This window comes from Malaclemys terrapin, chromosome 1 (assembly GCF_027887155.1).
Source record: "Malaclemys terrapin pileata isolate rMalTer1 chromosome 1, rMalTer1.hap1, whole genome shotgun sequence".
In the NCBI taxonomy this organism is placed as follows: Eukaryota; Metazoa; Chordata; order Testudines; family Emydidae; genus Malaclemys; species Malaclemys terrapin.
Window position 1 is genome coordinate 239,588,189 of NC_071505.1, and position 26,250 is coordinate 239,614,438.

Consider the following 26,250-nt stretch of genomic DNA (forward strand, 5'->3'; position numbering starts at 1 on the left):
TCCTGTGCTATTAAAGGGAAAGTTTTGAATCGTGCGTGTCAAATAAACAGAGAGCATGCAGTATATCATATTGTGAGATACTCCAAATAGATATATCTGTGGTTATATGAAAAGATGATCAGCTAATATACTTCCCTTCTATATACCAATACCACACACATCATAGAATAGAGTAAACCATATCAGCAGTCACTGAATTATGATTTGTCAAAGTGGATATGATATAATGCTTTATTCATTAAAGAAACTGTACAATGTGCAGTGAGCAAGAAAGAGGTCCTATGGACCCCAGCCTGAAGGGTTGGGTGGTGTGCAGTGTATGAGACAGTTAACCATTGCTGAACATCAAAGACAAAGATTGAACAGTTAGCTGCCTTATTTACAGCACTATCCAACCAGGGCACTGGATGAGGAAAGGATCTTGCATTAAAAACAGGACATGATCACTTAAAGACTGTATCATGGGGAGAAGACTGATTCATCACAAGTGGCATTTCTGAATGCTTTCCTTGGCAACCTTAACCCTCTTTTTATTTATATACATACATATATACACACACAGATATATAAATGAGAGAGAGAGAGAGAGAGAGAGCGCGCGCGAGTGAGCATCTCTTTTTGGATATAAACCACAATACAATGCAATGCAAACAAACACATGTCAGCTTTTCTATTTCTATAGTGAGATACAGAGATATGGAATATCAGTCTGGTGAAACTATTCACTATTGAAATTGTTTTTCTGAACCTTTTTAGTGCTTATATTAAGAGTGTCAGGTCCCTTGTATTTTCTTAATACTTTTGACTAGGAAAGGGAGTGTGAGATGAACTGAGAAAAGAGAAATCCCCCAATTATTAAGAAGATTGAACTAGGCACTAGGCAATTTTAGGTGTTTTGGGAAAGCTGAACATGAAGGGCAAGTTGCCTAATAAGCAAGACACAGAAACTAATAAAGTCTAAGTCTCTCCAGAAGTCCTTGCACAACAAGCCTCAGGGTAAGTACACAAATTCCTTCATTCTTAGGGTGGGGAGAAAAGTCTTGTTCAGTTATGGTATTAGCATATGCTGCGGAATACAAAAAGTTTCTGCAGTGACCACAATTGTCTGTAGGCTGCTTTAGTCCTGGAGTGGTGGTTAATGAACCAGTCTGCCAAATAAAGGACACTCAAGTATAACAACGTAGCTTCAGGTTTGTATGTAATTCCTTAGGGCTCTTATTTGTTTGTTTACAGCACCCAAGTGTGTGACGGGTGCTTTACAGAGATATATAGAAGACAAAGCTTACAACACCATTTACAAAGCTTTAAACACAGCGTTTCTCCCATGCAGCCATTGTGGCCACACACGGCCACCAGGGGCTTTTCTTGTGGCCACAGCCTCCTGGGCAGAGGTGTGAGGAGCAGCAAAGTAGTGGTCTCTCCCCAGGCCACCAGCAGGGGTGGACCATGCCACCCACTGGAGAGACAAATGCTGGAAGAGCAGGCAGTTAGTAAGTTCCCCACCTTCCTGGGGATGTAGAATCGGGCTCCAGCCCTGGGGTGGCAGGCAGCAGGCTCTGGCCACAGGGCTACAAACCCCGGCTGTGAGGCTCACCCCCACATCGCCCCTGGCCCCCACTGCCTCTGCCGGCCCATTATGCATCCCCTCTAGCCCCCACATTCCCCTTATTGACCTCCCCATCCAAGGCTTAATTTGTCCCCAGGCTCACTTTTCAGAGCAGCAGACTTACTAGGTAGCAAGTCCTTTTAAAAAAAGCAACAACAAAAAAGACAAGAACCTGCTGAGCACCTTATTTGTGTTTCTATTCTGTTTAGGTCCAGTAAACAATAGACACAACTGTATATTATTTTTTCTGAGTCAGCAAAAAGATTCAATGAATTACAACGATTTGCAAATATGTATGTGCATATTTATTTGTTTTTCCTAAAGTTAATTAAGTATTTTAGGGAAAATTGTCAGCGTAGCCACCAGCAATGAGGCCACCAAAAAATTTGTTATGAGAACCCCTGATTTAAGGCTTTCCACAGTGACCCACAAGTGGAGACAAAATAAAAAAGGCTGTGGAGGAGGGGAAGAAGGGTTAGTGCAATACTATAATGCAGTTATGTGTGCACCATTGAGGCTCTGATAGGATTCACTTGCTTTTCCCCTTTTTTGCAGGAAATACTACATAAGCGAGTGTTTATAGGAGGGATTTTAAATTAGGACAATGTGATGGACTATGAAATAAGCTCTGGGACGGCATTTTGGGCATGGTGTCAGCATGGATAACTGCACAGGAGAAGGTGTGGGAAAGGAAATGAAAAGAGTCAAGGCTGGTATTATCTACAGGATAATGGGATTGGGGGAGAGCAAAAGTAAGAGAAAGGGTCAGAGGAAAGGCTGGCAAAGCATCATGAATGACACTGAAGGAGAGAACAAAGAGGTTTTGGACTACCTCCAAAATCTCAGGACTTTCAGTGGTGCCACACCCAAAGGCATCACAAAACTGTAAATAGAATAGGGAAGGAAGTAAGGCTATGTCTTCATCGAAAGAATAGGTGCATTTTTATATTGCAATCACTAGGAGTCCACATTGAGTTAGTTGAGAAAAGACACTAGTTTTTACCTTGACTAGCTATACTGAGGTAGACCCCAGGTGGGAGGGGCTTAGGGTTGACTTTGACTAACTACACTGGGGTAAAACTACTTGTGTCTTCTCTCCACTGGAATTTTACAGATAGGAAAGAAGGAAATATATATATATATATATAAAATATATAAATAAAATTTTCAGTGAAGACCACAGCCAGAACTGGGCAGGCTGCAGAGAGATTTCATGAATTCTTGAGGCACACATTGTCAAAATGCTCTTATAATAGGATTCTGTAAATCAGGAAAATGCCCTACATAAATTATCAATTTGTTTTCAAGTGGCAGAGAGAAACTGAGGTGGCTTGATGAGGAAGGTAGTCAGCTACAAGGCAAATGCCAAGTTTTTCACTTCCCTGCTGTAGAAAAGTATTCACTGGAGCTATAGTAAGAAACCAACTTTTAAAATGAGGCCATATAAAAATATTGCATGACAACTGACCTAGAAGTAGGATTGTTAACTGAGGGTACATCTACACAGCAATTTAATAAACACGGTTGGCCCAGATCAGTTGACTCAGGCTCACAGGGCTTGGGCTGTAAAATTACTGTGTAAACATTCGGGCCTAAGCTCGAACGTCTACATGGCAATTTTACAGCCTCACAGGCTGAGCCCAGCGAGCCCAAGTCAGTTGACCTCGGCCAGGTGTGGCTGTGCCACAGGTCTTTTATTCCCGTGTAGATGTACTCTTAGTGCCCAGAACAAACAGGAAGAGCGGGCACTCAGCACATAACTTCTAAACTCCACTTTTCTCTCCCCAAAATGCACCATGCTGTGATGTCACAGCTACCAACAACTCCACAGCTATGCAGGTAAACAGCTTTTTTATTAAGTTTATGGCGAAGTTTTCGAAAGCTCTTATATTTAAAAAAAAATTAAAGGCCACAATTATGGAGACACAATAGCAATTCCATACTTAAGGTTGCACTGAGTTACTCCACAACAATCTCCCTTGGACACAGAGAAACAATACACAAAATTCCTTGAACTCGACCGAACACAAAAACTTCACTATGAACTCGTGTTTTCCCATTTATAAACTATTGTCTTTAGCCAATGCACATCTGCACGTAGTTCATGTCTCAACACTGCTGAGGTGAGAGTTGAGGGTTTGCATTATGGCGCAGATTAGAGGGGATTTTGTCCGTATTGTATTTCTTTGTATGTACAAAGGAGCTTCTTGTGGAGGTGCAAAGAACTACCTGTGAAATGGATTAGTGTAATGTGCAGGAGAGCAGCAGTTAAGCTGGGTTAGTGACGGTTCCCTTTACTGGTTATTGTTTTGCTATTAAGGGTTTGCAAGGCAGATTTTGCACTTAAGCAAACAACTGTTGATCAGGGTTTTTTGGTGGGGGCTGTATTAGGGTTATATTAAGGCATCTGGTTCTGGGAGAAGGTGGGGACTGGAAAGTTTTAGCAGCTCGAAGGTGTGGTGCTAGAGGTGTTTAATGATAGTACAACCAACCAACCAAACTCACTCTTGTTTAATTCAAATGTGTCCTTTGATACAGGGCCCAAAAAGAGAACCACAAGACTGCAGAACAGCTGAACTAGATGGCTCATGTTTTGGAAATAGGGTGCAGTAAGAGAGCAGGACAGCCGAATATCCGACAGACCTAACAGACTCATCCCAATACCTTAGAAGGTACACAGAAATCATATTGCCTTTTAAAACTAGCATAACTAAAGCCCACAAAATGTGAACTGAATGAGAGCTCTAATGATTACCTCACACACACTCTCCCGAGGAGGAGTGACAGAAGAAGGCAAGAGGTTAAAAACAGCTGGTTGGCATGTAGGATTCAGGGTTAGAGAAATCAGTCTGACAAAGCCTCTTACACCTGTCCCTGAAGGGCAGTTAACCTCTTCTATGAATTGGCTCCTTCTGGTTTCAACTGAGCAGAACAAGAGTTGTAAATGACTTCTTGATCACTGCCAGGAAAGGTCCACAGCTAAGCCCAGAATAGACGCCCTGTCTGAATTTAACAGACTTGAGCTTCCAGTAGTGAGCTATTTTTCCCCCCCCCAAGATGAACAATTAAATATTTACACAAACACTTTTCACAATGCGAAGTAGTGTACTAATGCCAGTGGAATGGTACATTATGGTAAACTAAGCCTATCTGTCTCCTTATCTCTGAAAGTCTGAACTCTGGGCTATTATTTTTTAAACCAATTATCCGTTAATCCCATATGCTTGAAACTAATTCACAGTTTGGCATCTTATTCATGCCATTATTCTAACCAATTGATTTTGAAAAAAAAAATAATAAGACCCTCAGACTACACAATGAGCAAGATGGATTGGGAAGGAATGTGCAGAGTGAATCCCACATGCTTTTCATAAGGGAAAATAACTAGGCACATATACCCCTTTGGTATGGAGTCTGCATAACACTAAATAAAGGGCTGAATCCTACTTATCTTTATAAATTGTGAGAACGGTTCACTTTCCTAAAGGCAAGTTTATTTGTTTCTAGAAATGAAAAAGAAACAGTACATTCACATTCTCAGTAAGGACTTTGTTGTGTGTATGCACTTTCTCAGGTGCTGTACACAAGATGCAGTAAAAGATACAGTTTTCATTTCTAGACTCAAAGACCGTCTCAGGTCAAAAAAACACCAAAACACCTCTTTATTTGAGATTATTGGTAAACGTTACATATTACATCAAAATTACTTCTCCCCCTCCAGGTTGTCAAGTGTCATGCCAGCTCACAGGAGACACATACTAGAGCTGGTTAAAAAGCAGTACATTTGTGCAAAAGTTGTGGTGGTGGTTTTTGGGGGGGGGGGGGGGGAGAGGAAGGGGGTTGGCTGCTGCTGCTTGCCAAAATTTCAGTCTTGAAAAATTTCAGACAGTTCTACCCGTCACACACTCATGAATTGGATTCCCTCACCCAGCAGTGCTTCAGACAGACAACAGGAATTCCCTAGCAGTTCCTTTTTCCAGATGCTTTTTTTTTTTGGGGGGGGGGGGGGGGAGAGGAAGGAAGGAGTGGTGAGAGGGGGGATGCTGAAGTGCACTAATCAAAGGCAGCTAGACTGTGTCTCTTCACATTCAATGCTTCCTCTGCTGGACCCCAGGAGAACACAATATAGGGGATGGTGGAAGTCAGCTGTGCAGAGAACATTGCAGAGGTGTGGGGGAGGGTGTGGCAGGATAGCAAGTACGGGCTACAGGGAGATGACAGGGGCTGAAAGGCAGGTGATAGAAGGGTCAGAGGCAGAGTGAAGTGAGAGGCTGCCTTAGGCTCTCCTAGCTTCTCTCAAACTTCTCTCCAGTCTCCCTCCACCAACCCTAATGCTCCAGACAGGTTTCTGGTCATGCCTGCTCCTCAGTCCTTCTTCCTTATGGTCAACCTGGCCCCTCTCAGCTGATCCTATGTCCTCCAACATCCCTACCTGCATGTGAGATCAGGTTCATCCCCCACACAACTGTCCCACTATTCAGTGATTTGTTCTCACCATCAAGAAGTGTCTTACACTGAGCTGTACAGAACTTGGCAGCCAAAAACATGAATTGCTCCCCATTCAGCTGCAGAACAGTATGAAAGGAAATATGCAGGAGAGAAAGGCACTTGTAGCTGAGAAAGGAACTGGAGCTAGTAAAATGTCTTATATTATATGTGACCCAAGATCAGCAGCCGATAGGAGGCTGAGTACAGCAACATGGGTAAGAGGAACTGCATTTATCCCCTCATCCCCGTTGGGGGAATAAGAAAAGCAGCTTCTTCCCAGCAATCATGGGGAGGAGAGAAGGGTTTTTAAACTACACCTTTACCTCGATATAACGCTGTCCTTGTGAGTCAAAAAATCTTACCACGTTATAGGTGAAACCACATTATATCGAACGTGCTTTGATCCACTGGAGTGCACAGCCCCGCCCCCCCGGGACGCTGCTTTACTGCGTTATATCCGAATTCGTGTTATATCGGTGTAGAGGTGTAATTAGACACCTACTAGCCAGAGGCTGATACTAAGACAGATAAAGCCAGCCCCTGTAAGTAAACTAGGAAGAGCACTCTGGGTTTCTCATTGATGGAAGATAGACCCCCCACCACACACACAGGTTCTCTACCCCAATTAGAGACCTGAGCAAAGCACATAAGCAGCTACTCTGTAACAATTAATTAGAGAAGAGCTCACAAATAGGAAACTATTGATATAAATAAATAAATATGCAAATTAATAAGAAATTCTAAAACTGAGAACTGTGTCTGGATTCATCAGTACAGAAAATGTACTGAAAGAGTTAGTGGGATTTTGTTCCGTAACCATTCTGATGGGATGTAAAGGGCAATGACATACAGAAACATAACTCTGAAAGAACTGGACCGTTATGGTTCCAAGATTACCTCATCCTATTGGCTTCAAGTCCAATTTGCTCATTTCACAGGTAAGAAGTAAAGACCAGACCAGTAGCATTCAGTGAATCTGCAGAGATGTAGGCCATAATCTGGCCAGCAGTATCTCTGTGACCTATGGTGGTATATCTACCACTGCAGTAGGTCGTTGTGATTCCCAGCACAGATAGACAGACGTGCACTAGTTCAGCTCAAGCTAAGACACTAAAAATAGCAGTGTTGACACTGCAGCACGGGCGGTGGCTTGAGCTAGTCACCTGAGCTATAGGCACCAGCTTCCTGAGGGCCCAGGGGGTGCTTAACTCTCTGCTTTGCCCCAGGCCCTGCCCCACCTTGCATTGCTGCAAGGTCCGCACCACCACTTCTAGCATTCTAGCTTGAGCTGAGCTAGCCTAAGTCTGCTTACCCATGCTGCGAATCACACCTCCCAGATGCAGTGCAGACGTACCCTGAGAAGGAAAGAGTACAACTGGATTTTTCAGGCTCTAAATTGAGTTCAAAACAGTCAGAAAGAGTCAGAAATTTGTGCAGTTTGTCTCTGAAACATCAACTTCAAGAACGTCGTCTCTGGCATCCCACTGAAGGCTTGTATTTACACTAGGTGGGTTTTCCACAATGAAAATAGCAGAAAATAAAAAAAAATAATTAGAAGTTCAAAAGAAAACTTGAAGATTCTGGAGTGTTCTGAGAGAGACAAGGGCCTACTAAAATGGACTGCGCCAAGGGAGTGAGGAGCTGAAATCCTGTTCGGACTCCCTCTGATCCAGGACAAATCTCTCAACCTCTCTGGCTCTACTTCCCCTTCAGGAAAAAAAAAAACTGAGGAGTGTTGTGAGTATTAAATGTAAAGTGTTTTGAAGACTATCATTCAAGGGCTAATCAATACTACAGATACTACATGTTTAAAGCTATGGCTTCCAGAAAGAAAACATTCCATGAACCTACCTAATCTATTTTGGGGACAATGAGGGGGGGAGAATGAAGGTCCTTGCGACAGGGAGGAGGGCAGTTTCTGAAATAAGACATCAGTTCTACACAGCCAAGCTGCTTAAAATTTTACATCCAAATGTTAGCACTCTTGTTTCTCAAGAGTCCCAGCTCACAAACCCCCTTTTCCCTCCTGCCCCACAAGTGTAAAAATACCCAAACAAGACTAATGTCCTGGCCACACAGCAAGTACAGTCACCTAGCCGTAATATCTGGTGAGTTACCAAAGGCTCTCTTCTCTGGATAAGCACTGAATCAGATAAGCCGCCATCAACAAGAGAGGTCCAAGAGGTACAGTCCAACAAAGGATGGTTTTCTTTCTACTGAGTAGCTGATATCTCTGGGAATTTTAAAAGTTGTTCAATTTGCCTGGAGGAGCCATTTCTGTAATTATGCTAATGGATGCATATTAACAGGGATCTTGCCCCTTGGTTCTTATGTTAAAGGAACATTATAGGCTGTTTGGAGACTTTATTCAGTGGAGGGGCACGTGAGTTGAATAGGAGATCTATAGCAGGGGTGGGCAAACTTTTTGGCCTGAGGGCCACATCAGGGTTGCACAACTGTATGGAGGGCTGGGTAGGGAAGGCTGTGCCTCCTCAAACAGCCTGGTCCCTGTCTCTATCCGCCCCCACCTACTTCCCGCACCAATTGCCCCCCTCAGAACCTCCAACACATCCAACCTCCCCCCCCCACCCCCCGGCTCCTTGTCCCCTGACTGTCCTGACCCCTATCCACATCCCCGCCCTCTGACAGCCCCCCGGGACTCCCACCCCATATCCAACTGCCCTCTGTCCCGACTGCCATGACCCCTATCCACACCCCCGCCCCCTGAGACTCCCACCCCCTATCCAACCGCCCTCTGATCCTCGTCCCTTGACCATCCGCTCCCGGGACCATCCGCCCGTAACTATCCCCTGGGATCCCACCCCCTTATCAAACCCCCCCTGCTCTCTGTCCCCTGACTGCCCTCCCAACCCCTATCCACATCCCCGCCCCCAACAGGCCCTCCGGAACTCTCACTCCCAACCCTCCCTGTTCCCCATCCCCTGACCGCCCCCCAGAACCTCCGCCTCATCGAACTGCCCCCTCCTCCCTGACTGCCCCAAGACCCTCCGCTTCCGCACCCTTACCAGCAGCAGGAGCTCGCAGCCGCGACACCCAGCCAGAGCCAGCTGCGCTCCCCACGCTGCCCAGCAGGAGTGGTGGGCCAGAGTGCGGCCCGCGTGGCGGCGTGGCAGGGGGGTCAGCAGGGGAGGGGCCAGGGACTAGGCTCCCAGTCCGGGAGCTCAGGTGGCCCAGATGTGGCCCGCGGGCCTTAGTTTGCCTGCGCCTGATCTATAGGCTGAAAAGTAAAAATGTTAGCGCTCAAACTGGAATATGAAAAATATGCCATACTTTAAAAAATAATCCACCATTAAATTGATATCTGCTTACATTTGCCAAAGTCTCTGCTCTGAGTAGATGCTGTTTACAGCAGGAAGACATCAGCCTTTTAAATACTTAGAATCAAGAACAAAGATTTATGTGCATATGTTTTGATTCTTTTGTACTCGGCAGGAGTGTCTGCAGGTCATTAGTACACACTGCATTTACTGTTTGTCTATTTATAGATTTTTCTAGGCACTCCTGAGCACCTCGTATACATTAATTAATTAATCCTCACTGCCCTGGTGAAGTAAGGAAATAATGTTACCTTTGTTCCCCATCTGTAAAATGAAGGTAAGAGTGACTTGCCGAATGTCACACAGGAAGTCTGTGCCAATGCCAGCACCCACAAGTTTATCCTTTCTCTCTCTGTCACCCCTCCCCCCCCAAATTTTTTTTAAAAGCAAGTCTTAGTCCATTGTGAGGACCTGTTGAGTCTTTATTTAAAAAAAAAAAAAAAAAATCAGAGAGATGAATTAAAAGCACATTTATAATTTCAAATCTTCAGCCTGTACATTAATTTAAGAATTATAAAAATTCAGAACCAGATATTTTATTCAGGAATCTTCTCAATTAAAATACTTTGCAAGGACGGTTGAAATCTGATTGTCCTTGTTATGTAATTCCAGGTATGGATCACTGTGATAACATTATATAAAAAAGATTTCCTTTCTAAATGACTACATTCTGTACATCTGCACCAACACTGAGTTATGAAATATCATTCACAATCTCTAGTTTAAGTGAAATTTAACTGTACATTGGTAATTTCTCCCATCGCCCCTTCCCTCCATCTTCCCCTAAAATGACTACATCAATTTTTAGTCATTTTCTTATGTTTCCCTATCTATAGTAATGGTGCATAGAAGAAACTGAATTTATAGAGTAACCTGAAATTCTGGAGCAGACCTCTGACAACTGAGTATATAAATGTCTCACTTCATGTTAAGTTCTCCATGCAGCAAAAGATGCAATAATGTTCACAACAGGTTTTTGTTTTTTTTTTTAATTACAAATGATTTTTTTTTTTAAATGTTGGCATGGTCACTCAGAAGTTGCAGTCGCCTGGTAACATCAGGCTATCACAGAGGAGAACTTGACAGACTGGAGAAGTACACAAGGAGAGCTCATCAAAAATGATAATTAGTATTATAGATACTACCACACATTAAAAGAAGAAACTTATTTTAGTTCTTTTGCAGACCCTAAAAGTGGAATTAATAGTTATGAAGCAAAGGTTTAGATCTAGGTCTATAAAGACAGTCTATGATTATCAATTAGATGTTAAGGAATAAACCCAATCTCAAACAGTAATATTGTTTTCTAACGTAAATCTCAGTAAAATCATCTTTGTATCATATGAGCACTGCTATATTTATATTACAGTACTATCCTATTGGATTTACCAATGGCAAAGATAATTATCTATGAAATAATTTTTCTTGCACATGGAGTGCCTTTCTCTGCTAGGCTGAAGAGCTTATTACCAAATTTCTGCTCCCCATGTAGGTACATACAAACCGATCAAGTCATCCCTTAAACCGGGGTGGGAAAACTTTTTGGCCCGAGGCCACATCGGGATTGCAAAACTGTACGGCTGACTGGGTAGGGAAGGCTGTGCCTCCCCAAACAGCCTGGTCTCCACCCCCTAACTGCCCCCCCTCAGAACACCCGACCCATCCAACCCTCCCTGCTCCTTGTCCCCTGTCCACACCATCCCGGAATCACACTCCCTACCCAACCCCACCCCGCTCCCTGTCCCGACTGCCCCAACCCCTATCCACACCCCCGCCCCCTGACAGCCCCCCACCGAATCCCATGCCTATTCAACAGCACCTGCTCCCCGTCCCCCCCATCCATCCACCCCCGGTCTCCTGACTGCCCCCCGGAACCTCTTATCCACCCCCCGCTTTATCAGAGCGGCAGGAGCTTGCAGCCGTGCAGCCTGGCCGGAGTCAGCCACGCTGCCCAGAGAGCTGGCGGCGCGTTGCGCTGAGGCTGCGGGGAAGAGGGAACAGCAGGGGAGGGGCCAGGGACTAACCTCCCCATCTGGGAGCTCAGGGGCCGGGCAGGATGGTCCCGGGGACCGGATGTGGCCCACGGTCTGTAGTTTGCCCATCTCTGCCTTAAACATCTCTTTGATAAGCTAAATAGATTGGGCTCCTTGAGACTTTTATTATAAGGCATGTTGTCCAATCCTCAATCGTTCTTGTGGCTCTTCTCTGAGTCCTGTCCAATTTATCAACATCCTTCTTGAATTGAATTCACCATAGTTGGACACAATATTCCTGTTGTAGTCACACCAGTGCCAAATAGAGAGGTAATATAATCTCCTTACTCCTAATCGATATTCCCTTGTTTATACATCCAAGGACTGCATTAGCCCTTCTGGCCACAGTGTTGCATTTGGAGCTCAAGTTCAGCTGATTATACATCCTTACCTCCCAATTACAGTATAAACTTCAAAATGGGAAGCCACATGCTTCCAATTGTTTGCGCCAAAGCATATGCAAGCCACCTATACCAGATGAGTTAGAGAATTTACATTCCTCCACTCTATATTGCCACATAACACAATTATTCCAGAGCTAGTCATCACATAGCAAAAAGGAGGTACCGCTAATTCCCAATCTTCAGGATGCTCCAAGTTACACCAGGAAAACACCTTTGCACCTTTTTCCTCTGCTGTATTACATACTCTTCTGCCTTCGACAAGGGCCCTTATCATTTTTAACAATATCACATGGAAAGATTGGCAACCATGTAAACTTCTATATGCTCCCATGCAACTGTGTGTGGGAGATCAACTTTGGAATTAAAGAGAAGGTTGATATACTGAAAAATGTACTGTAACTTGTATAATAAGGGATGCTTATCGTGTATACATGCTTATTATTTTGTCTTGTATATTATAGTTAGCAATATAATTTAAGGACCAATGTGATTGGACTCATCACTAGATGCATCTCTCTCCAACTCTCCCCGACAATCTTTCTCCTCCCTCATCAATTCTTTCACTTCTTTCCTCACATATGTTTTCTTTTTCGCATGTTCGTTTCCCCTTTTTTTGTACCATTTCTTTCCATTTAACCCCTTTTTGCCTTGTACTATAACCTAATACAAGCAGGTTATAGTACCTTATCAGCTACCAACAATTACAGACCTGATCTTTAAATACTCATGTTCTTGTTTACAGACTTTCACGCTTTTCAAATTGAAAAAAACATTTACTTTCATCCCAAAGAATACAGTACATTTCACAATCACGAAGCCACCTCCTGGAACATTTCAAACATACGCACTTTCAGACACTTAGATTCGCTTAACTGTGATATTTTAATTTGGATTTTGTTGTTGTTGTTTTCAGTACTGTATGCACTGCATGCACATTGGCACCATTTTGACTATCTAGAAGTTATTTGCCTGGGAATAAAGTAGCAAGCCGGCTGCTGTGCCTAATCTGCCAACAAGTTCTCTAACTTTCTCAATCCCAATTCCTCAGGAAGACAGTGTGGGTATGTCTACAGTGTCACTGCAAACAGACACCCTCACCCATGCCAGCTGAGGTGTAGACGTTTGAGTCCAAGCTCTGGGACCCTCCCACCTCACAGGGTCATAGAGCCCAGGGTCCAGCCTGAGCCCAAAGGTCTACACCACAATTAAACAGCCCCTTTGCCAGAGCCCTGCAAACCTAAGTCAGCAGGTACGGGCCAGCCGTAGGTTTTTAACTGCAGCACAGACATACACATGCTTAAAAGTAGTCACAGGGTAATTGAAACACCATGTAAACAATTACATACTGAACTATGGTAAACTGATACTGACATCTTCCAATCTAGGCAACTTCAGAAGTCACTAAAAGCAATTTCTGATACTTCACTTGCCTCTAAGTCAGCCTTTCAATTTTTGTGGTTTAACAATCACAGTTTTCTAATATGTTATAAGTGATGTACTTCACACAGCAGCACAGGAGAAAGAATCACACAAACGGGGAGTGACTGACTATATCCAGGTAAACATTGAACTTACACATTCCAAACACACAAAGTAAACTAAATGAAAAAAAAGTAGACAAAGGTTTTTCCCCCTTCTATTCCCTTAATAGTAATTTTAGGGGTTGTCCGGCAACAATTGTAGGTAAAAAAAAAAAAAAAATGTTAAAAAGGGAGTGATATTTAGGGTGGCTATGTTCCTTCAACATTTGTCAACCTAAAAAAAAAAGTGAAATGCCTGAAATGTGGACCTGAAAAATTGTATTGTCATCCTTTGTCTGAAATATTGTTCAATACAAATGAGTATTAGTGGTGATACTTGGTAAAATAAGTTAAATACGAGCACTTTGATGATGACATTTCCTTTGTAAAGCACTTTGAGATCTTTGGATGGAAAGCATGATATGAAAGTGACGAGGTAATATTGTTAAATATGAATTAAGTGTTTCAGTTACATTCAAAATGCATATATTAAACGGTATGTTTCAATAGCTCGGAAAACAGATTATTCAATAAAAGTCTAATATTTTAGTTAATTTGTCTCTACATGAGTTTCTGGTAAAAATATAACGACCCTTCTGTTGGTGTAAATCAGTGTACTCTCTGGTGCTCAGCGGATCTACGTTGATGTATATCAGCTGAGGACCTTGGCCCATAATGTAGTCTCCATTACCAGTATTAAAACTACAGATGTATTTCTCTAGATGATACTGTATGCAGAAACTTAGGCCACGTCTACACTTACAAGCTTACAGCAGCATAGCTGTAAGAGCACTCGCGTAACCACACTATATCACAAAACTAGCTCAATGAATGGCGGTAGCTATGTCGGTGGGAGAGCGACTCCCGCTGACATAGCACTGTGCACACAAAAGCTTATGATGGCCAAATTTATGTTGCTCGGGGGGGGAGGGGGAGGGCTTCACATCCCTCAGCAACAAAAGTTTTGCCAACATACATGTAGACATGTCCTTATTGTGTTGTGCTTCTGTGTAGTTTCTATCAACAAGAGCTAGCTAGAGTGTTCCCCCCACATTCAAACCTAGTATTTTGATTTTTTTTCCACGTCAGAGCAGATATACAAGGCCAGCACATTTTCTTGTTGATTTCTACGTTGAGATAACATAGTTTTACAATAAAGGTATTGTTAAGGCCACTTAAAATGTTAAAGTTTGGTGTTCAAGAGTTAACAGTTTTTAAAATGAAACAGGGAGAGTGCAAGTTCTTGGCCTTAAGATGGGATAAAACCAATGCTTAGCTTTTACATTTACGAAGTGCTGTATAGATATTAATCCTCACAACACTCCTGTGGTGTGGGTAAAAGCTACAGAAATCAAACAGAATAGAACTAAAGGGTCTAATCCACACAAAATAAGCCTCTTGCACCTATTAATCCAGCACATCTCTGTAGGCTGCCTGTGCTCTGGGATCACAAAGGCTACTCCACATTCTGTGGGGGTGAAGAGGAAGATGCAGCACTCCATGTCTAGCAGCTAAGACATCAGACTAAGGCCACAGTTTTGTTGACATAAGGAAGCTTACACCTCCATAGTTAGGTTGACGTACACACTGCAATGCTCCTCCTGCTGCTTTAATTCTCCGACTACGCCGACATAATCAAACCACCTTAATGAGAGGCGTAGCGCTAAGGGCAACAGAGCAAAACAGTGTCAGGGCTTGTCTACATTTAGACGAGCAGTGATCGATGCATCGGCAGTCAATTTAGCGGGTCTAGTGAAGATTCGCTAAATCAACTGCAGATTGCTCTCCCATTTGACATCACGTAGCGTGGACCCTGTGGTAGGTAGATCTAAGCTACGTCATTTGAGTTACGCTATTCACGTAACTCAAATTGAGTAGCTTAGATCAAATTTCCCCTGTAGCGTAGACAAGGCCTCAGTTTAAACACTGCGTTGCTTACATTGACTTAAGTGACCTCCAGGAGGTATCCCACAATTCCCACTGTGACTGCTCTGGTCACTGTTTTGAACTCCACTGCCCTGCAGCCAGGTACACAGGTGAACTTGCTCTTCCTGTTTGCTTGGTGTGGAGAGCTCCCAGCTGAGTATGCCAGGTCCACACAGCAAACACACTCCCACCTGGAGTACACGGGAGGTGCTGGATCTCCTGGGTTTGTGGGGAAAGGAGGCTTTGCAGGAACATCTCTGCTCCAGCTTCAGGAACTTGCTCAGGGCATGGAGGGGAATGGGTATGGGTATGGGACATGCAGCAGTGCTGTGTAATACTCAAAGAGCTGTGACAGGAATAGCAGAAGGCTGGGGAGGCAAACAGTCACCTCTGGTGCAGTGCCGCAGACCTGCCACTTCTACAAGGAGTGGTTTGGGATCAGGGTAGTGGTAAATAGCACCCCCACTGAGCTCCTCTTATAGCCTTGTGTTCATAACGCACAGCACAATACTGAAGAGCAGTGCAGGATCCATGCTGTCTGATGCAGATGGCTGGCTCGCAGGTTACCAGCGCTGTTGAAAAGCGGCTGGAACCCCAGTAGGATGCCCATGGAATGATGGGATTGAGAATCCCATCATATGACACTGAACCTGCCCCCATAAGGCATTGCAAACCCTTCCCAAAACACCCTGAGGTCAGTTGCACAGTGGGATAGCTACCCACAGTGCACTGCTGTGTTAATGCAAGAGCTACCACTGTAGATGCGTTCCACCGACACAAGGAGCAGAATATGGACGTGCAACAGTGATTTAATCATAGCGGTGGCTGTACATCAACATAACTTAAGACAACTTAGGCTATGTCTACACTACAAAGTTAAGTATTATGCAGCTACGTTTTTCCCCAGGAAGCACTGTAGTCTTCATTTTTAAAACTTATTTGCTGTTTTCTTAAAGTGACACTGTCAATTTAAGCTTGCCACAAAACTTCAGTTTTGTTTCCCAGGCAATACTGTAAGGGTACAGGGCACCTCCCTCAGTAAGGACCCTTGATGTTAGGTGGGTATTACCCACACTGCTCAGAGAACCTTGACAGGCTAACAATGAGATTGGTAAACAAAGCAGGGGGAGAGATAGCTCAGTGGTTTGAGCATTGGCCTACTAAACCCAGGTGTGTGAGTTCAATCCTTGAGGGGGCCATTTAGGGATCTCGGGCAAAAATCTGCCTGGGGATTGGCCCTGCTTTGAGCAGGGGGTTGGACTAGATGACCTCCTGAGGACCCTTCCAACCCTGGTATTCTATGAAACTTCCCTGTCAGAATGATCAGTCAGCTGAGGTGAAATTTTGAAGGGGTTAGAGCTCTAACTTTCTGGGTAACAACTTGGCTTCTGTGAAAAGACAGAGAAAATGCAACCCAAAGGGTGAACACTTGTGAGATGAGAGTGTGAAGGATGAAAAGACCACTATGCCCTTCATAACTCTGATGGGGGACGCACCTCCGGCACAGAACACAATAGTGACTGAGGTGGGAGAGATACAGTTCATCATCTTTCCAGGTAAACACGTTCTTAGGGGGGGAAAATCTTGGACAGAAGCCCATACCTCAAGCCCATCTGTCCCTATTTCTAACAGAAGTTACTACAGTCCTAGAACTGTAATACATTACCTTGGGCTGCGCTGCCAGGAATTGAGAGACCAATGGTCTGACAAACTGGTAACAGTGCAAGACAGGACTCTTATCTGCACCCACAAATGAAAGGCATCTCCATCAGACCCTCAGCCCGCAAGCAGATGTGACACGAAAGGTAGCCTAGTGTAATGTCACACAGACCACTATAATCTTTGCCTTGTCCAACCTGTACTGAGTCAGTTAGTTGACGGGCGAAGGCTGAGGATGACCTATGGTACTCTCAAAGTCATTTACAACTAGCTTGTATTAATCGTTAGACTCCAGATACTCAAACACTTAGACAAAGGGCCTGATTCTCCACTACTTTCCACTAATTCCACTTGGGCACTAATTTTAACTTGTGCAAAGTCAGCGTGAAACACTGCTAAATGAGAATGGTGGCGTTTCACACTCACTTGGAAAACAAGTAAATGACTACACAAGGTGCAAGGCAGTGGAGAATCAAACCCATTAAGAAAGTGTTTGACTATCTGGAGGTTATTAATAAAATCTAGTTCTCAATGACTGAGTTATAGCTCCTCCCCCCAGTCTCCTGAACGCCGCAAGACAGCTGATTGCCGCAGGCAGGAGGCAGAGGAGGGAGGCAGCGTGCTGCATCCTCGCTCTTCTCCCTAGCCTCCTGAACGCCGCAAGACAGCTGACTGCCGCAGGCAGGAGGCGGGGGGAGCAGGGGGAAGGTGCTGATCCGCAGGGTCTGCCAGTGGGTGGGAGGCACCAGGGTGTGTGTGTGTGGGGGGGAGCTGATAGGGGGGCTGCCAGCCATGGACAAAGCAGGTGGCCAAACGACATTATAGGGGAACATTGCACAACTTAAACCGAGCATGTTTTGTAATAGAGAAGGGACGTAACATTGAAACAACGTTAAGCGAGAGGACATTAAGTGGGGATTTACTGTACATTCAGATGGTTACTTCAGAGCTTGCATGCATTCCTATTTGTTTATTATGTGCATCTTCTAGACTAATACATAGCCTTACTTCAACAGGCAGCTTTGCATATACACAGACTATTGTATTACCGTAATACAATAATCTCATGCAATGTACTGTATTTTCCTAATAGAATAAGTTTATATATATATATATATTTTTTTTTTGAATGATAAAAAGTAGGGTGAAAATCAGAAAAAAAAACTAATAATACTTTTTGTAAAACCTGGGGGAGGTTTGGTAAAAAATCGGTTTAAACTGAAAAAAAAAAAAAAAAAGGGTTTTAGTTATAGGTTATATTACTTGCTGTGTTGGAATATACATTAGAGTCTCACTAACACATATTTGAAGATCACAGCAACTCACCCAATTTTGCAATTTAACAATTAAGTAAACAAACACTACTAGGAAAAAATCAAAATACCCTCCAAAAATGTACTTTGCACATTATTTTGGCATATTTACTTTTTATAGTAGTAAATGTACTGTGATATATTTTGCAAAAGTAATGAAGTCATAGTAGTACTAGACCTCACTACGGAATATTACTAACATTTTTGAGGTGAAATGGAGGGAGACCACTAATATGCATTCTTAGAATTATACTGTTTGTGAATGATCAAAAAATTACTGAAGTACAGTATACTGGAAGTGGAATTCTTGCATCTTAAAGAAAATAAAGAACATTTGATCACCTTATCATATCAAGACATCTCTAGGTGATTTAAGAAAATATTGAGATTAAAGCAAATTATGCAGATTTAGAGAGCCCCGCATGGATACAAATTTATATCTGAGGATGCATATATAAGTCAGTATCTGTGGAACCGCAGTGCCAGACTGCCGCTCCCAGGAGCCGGCACCCCACACCAGCAGCTCCTCCACTGGGGCTGTACTACCCCCAATCCTGCTCACTAGAGTGAGCACCAGGCTTACCGGCAGCAGTTGTCTCTGGTCGTGCTCTTGCGTTCAAGCATTGTGCACGCCCCCAGAGAAGAGACTGCAGACAGCTACATGGAAGGGACGGAGGCAGGGACAGGGCTGCGGGCAGTACAGCCATGCCAGAGGAGCTGCCGGCGTAGGGAGCTGGCTCTTGGGAGCGGTAGCCCCACATTCTGCAGTTCCCGGGAGAGCCCTGTAGTTCCGCGGATACCGATATATATCCACAGATATAAATTTGTATCCATGCAGGGCTCTACAGATTTAACGGGCATAGTCAATTTTAAAATCCTAGCCAAGATTTTCAAAAATTAAACTCCAAGTCCACACTTATAAACCTAGATAAAATGCCAATCCTGAAGAGACTCAAATACATCAATAAGATTATACACATGAGTGAAGTTGAGCAGCTTCATAAGTCTTTGCAGGCTCACAGCTTTAATTATCTGCCTAAGTATGGACTTAAGAGCCTACTTTTAGGTAGCCATTTTTAAATTCTTGGCCTCCATGGTGTAATCAAATATATTTATGTATGTTATTAGTGTCACTCTATTATTAAAAAGTGAAAGATTTTAAAAATCTATTTTATTTGTTATTTATAGTCTGTTTACTATTTGGATTTTTCTTGTCTTGGACAATGAAAAATAAGTCAATTTCATTTTTGTTTATTTTCACTTTCATGTTCTTAGCCCTGCAAAGTTTGGGTTTCAGACTTGCAGGGGAGTTTAAAGTAACTGTTTTCAGGGGTGTTTTTTTTTTTTTTTTTTTTTTTAATATTATTGTGGAGCATTCCTTTTGGACTTTGTTTTTACAAAACATGAATTGCAGGCTATTTCAAGTGGACAGTGTTCCTTTAAGTCAGTTGAAACAAGTTTAATGAAAATGAGGACTACAATGTCTTTGGGGTGAATTTAAGGGGAAGGTAAGGACACTTCTCGTTCCTAGGAAATCACTAAGTTCTATATCGAGTGACTAATGGCTTGATTCTGCAACCAATCTCTACACGATTCTCACTGCAATCCAAGTGATTGCTCAGAGAGAAGAGCAATTATAGGATCTGGTCCTTAAAAAAGGGAACGCCTAAAAGTCACACAGTTTGGTACTGGAGATGTAAGGAGACTTTTTCAGTTGGATTCAGTAGGCCCTACATCCAGTTTGCCAACTCTTCACAAAGGAATCTACTTCTTAAAGAGCTTTATAAACAAAAGCACAATATCTTTTATAATCAACTAAGACACCAGCCCCTTCCCCTGGGCTATATCTACAATACCCACCGGCAGCATGTAGCACATGTGTAGCTATACCAGGGGTCGGCAACCTTTCAGAAGTGGTGTGCCAAGTCTTCATTTATTCACTCTAATTTAAGGTTTCGTGTGCCAGTAATACATTTTAACATTTTTAGAAGGTCTCTTTCTATAAGTCTATATTCTATAATATATAACTAAACTATTGTTGTATGTAAAGTAAATAAGGTTTTTAAAATGTTTAAGAAGCTTTGTTTAAAATTAAATTAAAATGCAGAGCCCCCCGGACCAGTGGCCAGGACCTGGGCAGTGTGAGTGCCACTGAAAATCAGCTCGTGTGCCTATAGGTTGCCTACCCCTGCACTAGAAGGTAGACATGAACCGCTGGCTAAAAAACAACCCAGCCAATATTTTACCCAGAGCCAGGAACCCCTAGACAATATAATTATGTGACCACGTAAATTGCCACCCAATTCTGGTTTGTATTTTACACTGCCTATTTAACAGTGCTCTAGACATTACGTTTTCATTTTAATAAAGTCTCTAGTTCTTATGACTATGAAGAAAACCTTCAAATTGTTAATGGATATAAAGCAACCTACTGATGCCTGCCCGAGTCTGCACGCAACCTGAAATAACTTAGTGAGATGTGAACTGTCCTATGGCGCCTAATGATAGTTATTGTTGGCAACTGAATTATTTTAAATGGCCCCATTTTAGTTGAAACAGTGCGCATCATTAGTGTAGCTGCAGCTACTGAGATGCATTGGGGCAGTTAGATGCTACCAACAGTTGATGGGGGTGGGGAACATGGAAGTCAAACATCTTTTCTCCCAAGATATATAATCACCTCTGCCAGAGAAGGAAAAAAGAAATGCATACATCCCAACCCATCTAATAAATAAATAAACGCCTAAAACTACCTCCTGCATACCCAAAACTAAACTCAGTCACATGTCTCTCTGGTGGGTATCTAAAGCTCCAATTGTCCCCAATCCAAATGCCAAAGTCTCCAGCATCATCCAAGCCAACTTCTATAGTGAAGCTACTTGTCAACAGGAAGATCTGCACCATACTGAAAATAAAAAATGTGAGCTAGCATAAAATAAATTGAATTTAAATACATACAAATTGCCCACAGAAAACTAATGAATAGACTGAACTGGGAGGAGACGACTTGGGAGGGGCCATGTAATTCTGGGGCTTTACAACTTAATTCAGGTCCAGTGAGCCACCTGGGTTCTTTTCAATAATTATCTTAATATTCTCCCATCTATTTTTATGCTTCCATCCAGGATCTTAGAATCCAACATGCTCAGTACTGCACAAAACACAATATTAGAGCACTATCTACTTGCACTCAAAAGATATTAGGTGCTATACAAAAACGAGAAGAGACATGGCCCCTGTCCTCCTGGAGAACTTCTTAATTATACCCCACACCAAAGGTTCTCAACCAAGGTCTGGGGCCCCATGGGGGGCCACAATCAGGTATCATCGGATCTGCCAAGCAGGGCCAGCATTAGACTTGCTGGGGCCCAGGGGGGCAGAAAACCAAAGCCCCACCACATGGAGCTGAAGCCCGGGGCTCTGAGTCCTGCAACTTGGAGCTGAAGCCCAACTTAGCTTCGCAGGGCACTGGGCAACTGCCCTGCTTGCTAGCGCCTAACACTGGCCTTGGCTTTTATATGCAGAAAAACGATTGTTGTGGCACAGGTGGCCTATGGAGTTCATACAGCATGTTGGGGAGGCCCCAGAAAGAAAAAGGTTGAGAACCCCTGCCCCACACCACTTCTAGACCATGAACACATTTGGTCTTACACTGGATTTTGTACATCACTGACTAATACAAGCAGCTCAACACAAAAATAACCGAGAAGAAAAAGTATAAGATAAACATTCAACAGTTATGTTATAAAGGCTAAGATCAGTAAGTGAACCCAGGTATCATGGACCAGGCAGTTTGAACACTATCATTAGGGTCAGGCCCATCAGAAGAAATGTTGCGCAGGTAAATCATGTTCGCTGGGGCCCCATTCCCTTCCTTTTCTTTATTTAGGCAGGAGTTAGACTTTTTGGGGGGGGGGGGGGGAAGGAGTGGCCCAGAACTCAGGACCCTGGTACAACTGTCCCCCCCCCTCGTCAGCCATGATGAGATGCCCCCCAATGCCATCTCTTGTTGGGTTTGATTGGTTTTTAAACACTGTTCTGTGTAAGTTACAAGTACAGCTACTAAGCGGCTGAACCATATGTTTGCTGTTCTGCACCATCAGCTGTGTGTTGGGAGAGGTTTGGGGCAACTTCAGCTTCAGAAAACACCACACGGAGGGCGGGGGAGGCACTGAATTTTTCAAATGCTGAGTAACCCGGCAAACGCGCCTGGCGATCTCCTGCCAAGAGCACTCCTGCTTCTGGGACCCGGGGCTGCCCTGGGCACCCCCTCCCCTGCCACTCCAAGGCAGCACATGGGCCAGGGAGGGCCCCTACCCGCCCCCCAAAACTGCTCCAGAGGAGAGTCAAGTGGCTGGGCAGGACCCAGCCGGGCTGCAGCGCCGGGCACAGCTGCATGCACCGCAGCCTGCCGCTGCTGGGGAGGGCAGAGGGGCGATGCGCGGCGGAGCCTCCGCCCGGGGCCCAACGGGAAGCGCAGCTGCAGCAGCGGCGGAGCGCGCCCCACTCACAGGCCACGTAGGCGGCGAGGGCGAGCGCCATGAGCAGCTTCATCCTCCGGCGGTCGATGGCGGTCAGCAGGCGCAGCAGCGGGCCCGTGCTCACCATCCCCGGCGGGGCGCGCGGCGCGAACTCCGCCCGCAGCAGCAGCCGCCGCCGCCGCCAGCCAGTTCCTGCCCCAGCCTCGGCCAGGGCGCATGCGCAGGCCGGCGTAGCTCTCAGCGTGAGAGGTGTGTTCTGCGGGAGGAGGCTCTGCTCGTGTCTCAGCGCGCCTGCGCGCGGGGCGGGCACAGCGGGGTCGCGTGATCGCTGCGCCCGCGCGCCGCTGGTACTGGCGAGCTGGCGGGCGCTGACCGCTTTGGACCCGCGCTCTCAAATTCCAGCGCCGCTCCCGGGGCATTAGCCCCGCCGAGCCCCTGGTGCATCCCCGCCTTACGGTGCCACGAGGACCTGGGTCTGCCCCATGGAGCCAGCCTGTCTTGTCCCAGCCCCAGTGATTTTACTGCTCCAGGAGAGAACAACAACAACAAAATACACCCAAATAATCCAGACCCTGCAGCGCCCGGCCGCAACAGCCCTGCAAATACACTCGGGTCTGGCACCTGCTGCATCCCAGCCGCTTGAAATGGAGAAGCACTTTTAGCTACTGTCCGACTCCAGCAAAACCAAACAACTACAGCGTTGCAACCTCCTCCATCCTCCTGATTTTGGTCCCCAGACAGTGCCCAAATGTTATTGCCTAACTAAGACATCTCTTTTACCATTTGGAATGCACCTTAAATATCCAGACTCCAAAACATGCTGGGCTAACAGCATGTATCTGACTCAACAGTTCCAGTATCTGGCCTGGTTTATACTAGTTGTACTTTGCTGACATAGCTATGCCGTTTATATCAGCAAAACTGCTTTTTACCTGTAGAGCAAGGGTAGGCAACCTATGGCACACATGCCCAAGGTGGCACGTGAGCTGATTTTCAGTGGCACTCACACTGCCCGGGTCCTGGCCACCGGTCCGGGGGGCTCTGCATTTTAATTCAATTTTAAATGAAGCTTCTTAAACATTTTAAAAACCTTATTTAATTTACATACAACAATAGTTTAGTTATATATTATAGACTTATAGAAAGAGGCCTTCTAAAAATGTTAAAATTTATTACTGGCACCAAAACCTTAAATTAGAGTGAATAAATGAAGATTCGGCAAACCACTTCCGACCCCTGCTGTATAGTTTATTCCAACACCACGTCGGTGCAAAATAAGCATTACTGCAATTTTGGTGGTGTAACTTTCCACCCTATATGTTTCTATTGTCTCACCTACATCAATCAGAGACTACACCTCATCAACACCATTAACTAACATAACTTAACACTAAACACTGATCTTGTTGACTTTTTTTAACCCCAAATTTCACTAAGAACATATCTAGCTGTTCCTACTGCACCAAAAACAACCCAGATCCTTTTGCAAAAGTACCCCAAAAACCAGCACTAGTGCAACTAGTCAGCAAAAGTTTGCAGTGTAGACCTGGCCTCTGAATACTATTAGAGCCTGCTCGATTTTAGAATCATTTTGATCACAAACCCTGAAAATTAACCATCAAAAAAGAGAGAACATGCCCAAATAAATTTGTTAGTCTCTCAGGTGTTACAAGGACTCCTCCTTGTTTTTGCTGATACGACTAACACGACTACCACTCTTAAACCTGAGAGAACAAGTGTTACTCCTAACTAGTTCATCAGAATAACCTGCCCCCCATCCAACACATCATGGGACAAAAAGTCCCTCTACCCCTACTTTAGCACCTGTATTCTGTTGGATCCAGCTAATTTATGACTGTACACTCCTCAGTTTTATAGTCCAAATTTAGTACAAAATATGTCGTTCTAGTTTACCAGAATAATCCAGATCTCAACATACTGTGGCACAACACACTGCAGCACAAATCACAAAGAAAGACTGGAAAAGCAAAATTTCTGGAAAGAAGAGACTCAACAACTAGAGGGTGTCAAGTATCAGAGGGGTAACTGTGTTAGTCTGGATCTGTAAAAAGCAACAGAGTCCTGTGGCACCTTTAAGACTAACAGATGTATTGGAGCATAAGCTTTCGTGGGTGAATGCCCACTTCGTCGGATGCATCTGTTAGTCTTAAAGGTGCCACAGGACTCTCTTTTATTTTTAACAACTAGGGGAGGTGTCAAGAAAACAATATGCTATAGTTCATCCACATGCAAACATTCTACACCTACTAGATGAATGGGGCAGCTTTCAAGGCAGACTGGACCACCATAAGAAGGGGAAATAGAAAGAGCAGTGAAGCAGTTAAAAATGGAAAATCTGCCAGAACAGACAATATAACAGCTGAGCTGCCAAAGACTGGGGGACTATCAAGGCATCAGGAAAAATATATAAGAAGGTGTGGGCACAAGAAGAGGTACTGGATGACTGGCTAAAGGCAACAGTTGTATCGGTCCTGAAGAAAGGAGATCCTGCTGATCCAAATACTTATAGAAGTATAAGATTATGATCAATACCAGGAAAAATCTTGATGAAAGTTATTGTCAACAGATTAAGGCTAGATTTAAAGGAAGTAGTAGGCAAAGGAACAGTGTGGCTTCGGACCAGGCCAAAGTTGCATTAATCAGATATTCATGCTCCCACAGCTGATGGGGGGAAAAGTGAGAATGAGGATGTTTGCTGTTTTCATCCACTTCACAAAGGCATTTGATTCAGTTTGGACACAAGCATTATAGAAATAATAAAGTCCATCCTTTTCAGATAGGATAACTGCAATTATAAAAGTCATGTACAGAGACTTCTGTAGTTCTGTAAGAATTGGTGGAAAATTAAGCAATTGATTCAAGTCAAAGTTTGGTGTAAAATAAAGGGGCATAGAATCACCATTGCTTTCCATTGTGTTTTTAAATTGGACATTAAGAATGGTAGATAAGTTGGAGGGCATGACATTGGGTAGCCTAGAGTTAAGCTCTTTAATTTATGGAGATGACTTCATACAACTGGCAGACATATTTGAATTAATGTTGATACTCTTTCTACCTTGGAAAATTGGTGTAGTAGGCTTGGACTTACAATAAATGCCTAGATGATGAAGTGGTTGTATCTTGGAAAATAGATAGTGTTGGAATCAAGCAGTAGTGAAGTCATAAAACAACTACCGTATTTTCCGGCGTATAAGACGACTGGGCGTATAAGACGACCCCCAACTTTTCCAGTTAAAATATAGAGTTTGGGATATACTCGCCGTATAAGACTACCCCTCTTCCAACGCACACCAAAAAAAAATTTAAAAAAATCAGATTTGATTTCAATATGGTAATTTTAATTCAAATGCTTATGACATGCAGGTACTTAGCAGGAAAACTGTCACTTATAAACATAAGGCTGTTTGTCATCAAACATGTAAACATAAAACAGTGCAAGTGGATTAAACTTTTCCTAATTA

At 43.9% G+C, this 26,250-nt stretch overlaps 1 protein-coding gene across 1 annotated transcript in view; it reads right to left on the minus strand.

Annotated features, from left to right (window-relative positions):
* UXS1 (UDP-glucuronate decarboxylase 1) overlaps positions 1 to 22,975 on the minus strand; it is a 98,034-nt gene extending 75,059 nt beyond the window's left edge. The window contains exon 1 of the mRNA XM_054010455.1: positions 22,799 to 22,975. Within this exon, the coding sequence (XP_053866430.1) occupies positions 22,799 to 22,895 (97 nt within the window). The 5' untranslated portion in view covers positions 22,896 to 22,975. The remainder of the gene's footprint in view (positions 1 to 22,798) is intronic.
* Positions 22,976 to 26,250: the final 3,275 nt, after the last annotated feature.